Consider the following 7,898-nt stretch of genomic DNA (forward strand, 5'->3'; position numbering starts at 1 on the left):
TATGGTTTACCATCACAATCGTGATCATGCGTGTTTGTCACACAGATAGTGTGCTAAATAATGGAAGAGAAAGTTAGATGGAGAAAGATACATTAAAAAATTTTAATTTCAAATCACAAATATCTGAAATTGATAGAGGGGACTTTTTTTAAAAAAAAACAAACATTATGCCAAAAGATCTAGTAAATTTAGGACCATCAAACCACACATGAGTTCCTGAAGCAATCAAAGAACTCAGTTTATCAGGACAATCAGCAGAAGTGTATTAGCTTTAGATTGTTTGCTGTTCAAATAGTTTGTTTGATGTGCAGGGTGTTTATTTCAGCTTGACAAATCCTCTCACTGCTCTTTATCATGTAAAACTTGTCTCCAATCAAACAGCAGCAGGTGAGTAATGTCTGGAGGAGAGCTGGGTCTTTAAGCCATTAAATGGTGCACCATTAGCACAGCAGTGCAGCATCATTCAGTGTCTGCTTTGAACTGAAGAGGCAGAAAAAGGTCAAGGAGGAAACAGTCTCTTAGGAACCTGAATTACCAGTTGTTGAAGACTTTGTGCCTCTTTGGAAAATGTATGAATATTATCAGCATTGTCCATGTGGATTATTGTGAGGAATCAAGAAGAAGATCTGTGTGTGAAGTCCACAACTAACTTGATATATTTCCCTTCAGTTCCATTTTCGTTGCTCTCTTTGTAGCTTAATTATGTCAAAATACACCTTTAGAGCTGCTCTTCTAGTTTGGGCTGCTCATTCTCCAGCTCTATTAGCACTGATGGGAGGAATCATATTGATTATTTGTCCACAGGAGCCGTGATGAAGCTGAGTTTCATGAACATCCGTGCAGCTATTCAGATACATGTGCTGTTGTTAATAGTTCCCCATGTTCCTACAGTACACTCACGGTGTGCCTCATGTTTAAACTGGCCAAAGCATGGACTACCAAGCAGCTTTTATCCTGCTGATGTGAAATATGAAGAGCTTACATTGTAAAAGTACAGTCTCCACATCAGGGCCACTTTTTTGAAACATGTCATAGAATCAGCACCATTGACCTCGACAGTGATGTCTCTGTGGATAAGCTGATAAGACTGAAACAATTCACGGATAGCTCTGGAAGCAGCTCTTCCACACCTTTGCTGTGATGCCGAGGATCCCCTGCCCCTCCCCTGGTGATCAGAGGGGAATCTGATAATAGGCTGCTGTCTGCGCGTCATGGCCACAAAGAGAGAAGCAGCAGTGAAAGCGGGACTGTGTCACTGCGCTTTGATCAGTCCGCCTCCACATGGCTCAGGCTTTTATTTTGTAGCCTACACTCCCTGCGCGACCCCAAACACAACATGATGTCACCCTCTGCTGTGGACAGCTTTTTCGCAGGTTATTCTATCTGTTGAAGGTTTTTGTGATCGTTTTAAATATATATTTTTTATTCACAAACGGAACCAAGAGGAACAGACGCTTGGTAAGTTTATGTATTTTAATATATTTCTTTTTTCTTTTTTTTTTTTTTTTACATTTAATCACTGTTTTACACCTAGAATTCTTATTTAACAATTGAAATAAAAAACGCAGATACATTGTGCTTTTACAATTACTCATAGATTCAAATCAGTTTTAATTTATATTTATTTTTTCTTTAGTAGAATCGTTCATAAAATATACATCTTCTTACATCTGTCTGTTCCAAGAAGCATCACAAGTTACTTCAAACGGAAAAATAATTGCTTATTTCCCCTTTTTCACGTCGGCTATCCCATTGGGACTCAGAACCGCATCCAAATTGAATGAATGCAAATTCATTAACTCTGAATAATAACAGGATTAACACATAATATTACGCATTTCTTCACATTTATTTACTGGAATTATTATTTCGAGTAATACTACTACTAATAAAAAAAAGTTATTCTTTTGGAAAAAAAAACAAAGCACAATTTGTTTTATTGAAACTTATTTCACTCTCAAAACCTACGAATAATGTAGATATACGGCACGAATTGTAAGAACCGTGGGTGAGTTTTGTATCAGACCGCAACTCCTCCAAAAATCTGTGCTCAGCTTCAGGCTTGTCATATGATTTACAAGAAATTGGGTCTTACCTCCGAGAGATTCCCTTTCAATATCATCCAAATAAAGGAAAGGTTTGATTGTGGTTATATTTACCAAAGCTGTGTTGTTGCGCAATTCACCTGCACTGGCTGCATATTGGTTGAATCTGAATATTAAATTTATGATTTAGGATTAATAAAAATCAGACATAAAGCGATCTATGTTGCATTTAGGGATTATTTGTTATTCTCTCTGATTTCTAACAGAGCAAAAAATGGCCTGAAAACAAACCTATCTTGATTTCAGCCTGTTTTTAAATGACTAAAATGTAATAGTTCATGTTTGGTATTTGTATGGACCTTACACCCACACCCTGATACGCCTACAAAGATCTTCTGATTGGACTGACCTCACTCTGGCTGTTTGGTCACTGATAATTAGGCCTGTTATCTGTCACTATTAACCATAAACTGTCTCTGTCACCATTCAGACTCCAGTGGACATCTGACGTCAAAGCAAATCCAACAACTCAACTCTGAGGTGGTGAGGCATCTCAAAAAAGACCAGTGTCATCTGGAAACTTGTGACTAGTAAGAGTCAAGTCAAGAGAGTAAAAGCGAGAAAATGCTCGGCGGTGAAGGAGAAACCGGCACTTATCCCTCCACAAAGGACGCAGGGGAGGAGAGGCGCAAGTCTCCGGCTGTGGATGGGGATGATCCGACTGCAAGCAACAGGTACACGGAGCATGGGATGGGTGCAGATCGCTACTACATCCCACCCACGATTACAAAGCAAAGCCCAGAAACAGCCAGTCCCTGCTCGTTCATCCCTTATACCCCCAGCGGGGCGGTTTACACCCCGTCCCCGGCAGGCAGGTACCCCTCATCCCTCCACTTGGGCTCCGTGTTGCCTCCTGCGGGATTTTCCCCTTCAACCGCTGCGCGTAATCACTTCAGCCCGGCTTACCAGCTCGCTCAGAGCCCCGGCTGCATCTACCCTACCTACACTGGTTCAGGATCCGCTCTCAGTAATATGGCTCTGCCCACAGCAGGCCCGGGGATGAGGGCCCAAGTCTACCTCTGCAACCGGCCACTGTGGCTCAAATTTCACCGGCACCAGACAGAGATGATCATCACCAAGCAGGGCAGGTGAGATATTTTACTTCACACAAATGAAATGCGAGCGAAACATGTTTGACGGTCGACTTATGTAGTTCTATTTTGTGCGCATGCAGACGGATGTTCCCGTTCCTCAGCTTCAACATAGCTGGCCTCAGTGTGGCAGCGCACTATAACGTGTTTGTGGAAGTGGTGCTGGCGGATCCAAACCACTGGAGATTTCAGGGTGGCAAGTGGGTCACCTGTGGGAAGGCGGATAATAGCAGCCAAGGTACTACTGACCCAGGTCGTTATACAAATATTTGTAATATTTTTTCTTAACTAAAAAAAGGAAGAACAGTTCTTTTCTGTGTTTTTTTCTTGTGGAACAATTGGAGTTTGATGTTAAAATCTTTTTTTTATTATTATTTTATTTCAGGAAACAAAGTCTACATTCACCCAGAGTCCCCAAACACTGGGGCGCACTGGATGAGACAAGAAATCTCCTTCAGCAAATTGAAACTCACCAACAATAAAGGAACCAGTCACAATACTTCACAGGTGAAGGCAATGGAGCATATGAATTAATTAAACAAAAATAGCACATTTAATCAAAATATGCTGTAATATAAAGAGTATAATAACAATATCTCTTGCACAGTGCATTCAATAAATAAGCATAAAAGTCTTTTGGCATTCTGATGAAATGTGCGCACAAATAGCATTAGAACTATGATGTCGTGACATTTTTTAAATACATATATATGTTAAATAAAAAAAAAATAGCTACGCAATTCTAAATTCAAGTGTGTTTGTTTTTTATCGATGCGCAGGATTCATGCGCCAAACCACACGCAGAAATAATAACAAGTTTTTGGCACACATTTGCAGAACAATGTGCAGAAAAAGAAAGGAGAAAAAACGAATTATTTGTGAACTTTTTGCTTTAAGAAAATATTGATTTGTCTTTTTGTTTATGTATGTATCTATTTCTTGTAGATGATTGTTTTGCAATCGCTGCATAAGTACCAGCCTCGGCTGCACATTGTGGAGGTGACGGAAGATGGCGTGGAAGACATCAGCAGTGACCTTAAGAGCCAGTGCTTCACTTTCGCAGAGACCCAGTTTATAGCGGTCACTGCCTACCAGAACACCGACGTAAGTATGAAGTCATGTGACTAATGTGGCTGCTGTTACTGTATATTCACATTATGCACATATTGTATCCATTTTTACTGTTCATTATTTTTTATTATTGTATTCATACACACAGGGTATGAATTTTCTTGTGTAATCTAACATGTATGATGATATGTTCTGTTATATTGCAAAATGCATCTTATCATTCTTTTTCTGTTTTAGATCACACAGCTGAAAATTGATCACAACCCCTTTGCCAAAGGATTCAGAGATAACTATGATTCGTGAGTATTTTACATCACACTGCTCTGAACACATACATGATGGATACATCAGACTCATTGTGACTTTTCCCACTCTTCATTTCCTGACCTGATGTCCATAATGTGTGTGTTTTTTAAGGATGTACACAGTTCCAGAGAATGACCGCCTTACCCCATCTCCAACGGACTCCCCTCGTGCACACCAGATTGTCCCCGGCACCCGCTACACAATGCAGCCCCTCTTTCAGGACCAGTTTGTCAACAACCTTCCTCAGACTCGCTTCTACAACAGCGAGAGAACAGTACCACAGACCAACAGTCTCCTCTCACCTCAGGCAGAAGATGGAGGTTCACAGAGGTGGTTTGTCACCTCTATGCAGCAAGGGGGGAACTGCAGCAGCACAGGCAACAAGTTAGATCTGACACCATATGAGGGGGACTATTCAAGTTCCCTGCTTCCGTATGGCATTAAATCTCTCTCCATGCAAACATCTCATGCTCTCAGCTACTACCCAGACTCTCCTTTTAACACCATGTCTGCTGGATGGGGGTCCAGAGCAGCATACCAAAGAAAGGTCGCTCCCAGTCTGCCGTGGTCTCCTAGGCCCAGTGCTGGTTTTCCAGAAGACTCAGACAAAGTAAAAGCACATGTAGAAGAGGAGGTGAATGGTAGCGGAGCCCTGATCACCTCCTGGACTGAGACACAACCATCTGCTCTTTCCTTAGACAAGGCAGAGACCTACTCTGTGGCCTGCAAGCGAAGGCGTGGGCCAAGCACAGAGGACTCGCCCACCAACACCAAGTGTGTGGACTTGGCCTCTGTCGCCACCAACAACAGCTCCTACAGCAAAGAAACAGCCCTACCCAAAGGCATGGCAGCTTACTACTCTTTTTACACAAACCCTTGAATATTTGTGCTTTGGGAAATAAGGGGCTTATTGTGTTATTCCTTATATACAGCATATCTGTTTGCTTTTTTTTTTGCTATGTGAACACCGGTAAATTGTTTTGGCGTTGATAAATATGCTATTTTTTTCTTTTGTGAAATCACAGGAAATATCAAAGATATGTTTCAATTGAAAAGGCATGTGTAGCACAATAAAAAACACCACAGACATTCAATCTAATCTGTTTTTACAGACATGTTTATTTAACTATGTAATTTAAAACATATCAAAAGCATTTGTTCAAGGTGTCCATATTTTTATAGTTTTATTGTTGCAAACCTTCATGCTGAGATTATGTGTTAAGCAAATTATTTATTGATGGCCTGTTCATATGACATGTGTGCACTCTTAAATGTTAAAAAAGCTGTATATACCTTCATTGAAAAGTTCAGATATTTGATAATAAAACGGCTGTGTGTTCAATTCAGTATTGAAGTGGTCATTTCCTCTGTCATTCATATCATGGGCTAAGTGTACTTTTAGAATTTAATTTGTTGTATAAATGCAACAATTAACAGGTTGTGTATGATGATTACATAAATGGTGACTGGTTCATTGCATCCATTTAGCAGAGAAGGCTGACAGGTTTCTTTGTTACGGGCTCTGTCGCACTCTAGTGGCCATGTTTTGCTATTGCACTGGGAACCACGTTAGAAACTACAATAGCCTGTTGTCTGGATATAGGCTACATAATAACAGTCAAAATTATGTCTTATCCAAGTGTTACACTCTAAAGTAATGTAATATAGCCTAAATATACCTATTTTCCATATATTACTACATATAAATGAAAATTGCAACTAAGATGCTTTGTGTTAAATACAAAAGAAAGAAAAGTGAACAAAACATGCTTTTTATGTCCACTGAATAATTTGGGCAACGTTGTGCTTTTGCAGAACATTGGCTTTTGGGGGAAAAGCCCTGTCTTCCTCCCCCTGTTTTGGGGGTTGTGCTGAAACCTGGCAACCCAACTAGCAGCCAGCGGAGTAGGGTAGGTGTAGTTGACCCCTTAGTTTTTTGCCTTTAATTAGTTGATTGTGATTAGGAGAATAATAATACACAAGAAACATTTATTAAATATATCAAGCTGCAAACAAAAGTGCAGAACTGTATACCTTTGAAATTATAATATAATTATAATATATTTTAATATTTATTACTTCACATTAATGTCAGCGATGCTCCTTGTGACAGCCATGGCTCTTTGTGAATCTTGTAGGTGAAACAACATAACTAAGATAATTTTATATAAGACTAACACCTATCTGCATGTAGCCTAAATATAAAGAATAAAGATCCTCCCCCAGAAAATTCTTAATGAAGTAGAAGCCATTTCCTGCATTCTGGTGGATTTCAACACCTATTTTACCGACAGATGCAGAAGGCTTAACTCAGTAACTATTACTGAGAGATTCAATAATAACTCCTTATTTATTTTAAGCAATGATGACAAATATAAAACAAACTGAAAAAAAAACAGTTTCGTCAACCAAGATTATTATAACAAAACAGGTTTCCATCTGTTACTTTCTACCTCTGTGCCAAAATGACTATAGGCCTAACCACAAAAACTACATTTCTGTTTCACTGTATTCCCAATGAGACCATAGACTGTCAGATTTTAGAGACTTCACAGAACAGATCAGATTAAACAGATTACTCAAAGCCTCCAAAAAAGCTGCACAACAGGTAACTTAGTTCACCATAAATCTGTGCTGATTTGTCTGCTTGTGTTGATCAGCACACACAAACAGTTCAAATGAAGTGACTGAAAAACAAAGGGAGGGATCAATATAGAAGGAAACTCGCTCCCTGTTTCTCACTCCTGGCTTGCCCTATATGCCATAACATCTGCTGCGCGGTGTGCTTGCAGCTGAATCTCAGACCTCACCTGGCAACAAGAAATTCTATTTTCTGATTGGCTGATAGGTCGCTAATTGCTACAGCTGTGAGTGCAGGTTGTCTTGTTAACTAGCGGCTGGTGTGTGCAGTCAGACGTAACACTGGACGCTCATGGCTCACTTTACTTCGTCAGTCATCCTGGAAAACTACACCGTGCACAAACATGCCGGCGCTGCAGAACCTGCTCACGGGACCAGCAGTTTACTCCCTCGGTGTCGCCACCAGCAGTGGCCGACCGTCTCCCAGTTTAGCAGCGCTCAGCTACAGGGCACGACGTCAGGGCAGAGAGTGCACGTCGTGGATCATGTGACCGACCAACGTAGAGCTAAGTTATTATTATATCGGTCCATTTACTATTATTTTGGACCACACAGACTGACTGTCACACGCAATAATGATATAAAATAAAATAAAAATTTGCACTTTGGACATCAAAGGTAAAGGGGCGGGTGCTAGGGTTCTAGAGCACCCGCCCCTTTTCCATTGTTGTCCAAAGTGCCTGTT

General features: G+C 40.4%; 1 protein-coding gene across 1 annotated transcript; it reads left to right on the forward strand.

Moving 5' to 3' along the window:
• The first annotated feature begins 1,330 nt into the window (after positions 1-1,330).
• eomesb (eomesodermin homolog b) lies at positions 1,331-5,453 on the forward strand. Its single transcript, XM_028425852.1, has 7 exons — positions 1,331-1,458; positions 2,536-3,193; positions 3,280-3,434; positions 3,582-3,703; positions 4,142-4,300; positions 4,505-4,566; positions 4,685-5,453. The coding sequence occupies exons 2-7, from the start codon at positions 2,670-2,672 to the stop codon at positions 5,451-5,453; spliced, it is 1,791 nt and encodes a 596-aa protein (XP_028281653.1). The 5' UTR covers positions 1,331-1,458; positions 2,536-2,669.
• The last annotated feature ends 2,445 nt before the right edge of the window (positions 5,454-7,898 follow it).

Source organism: Parambassis ranga, chromosome 16 (assembly GCF_900634625.1).
Source record: "Parambassis ranga chromosome 16, fParRan2.1, whole genome shotgun sequence".
NCBI classification, from domain to species: domain Eukaryota; kingdom Metazoa; phylum Chordata; class Actinopteri; family Ambassidae; genus Parambassis; species Parambassis ranga.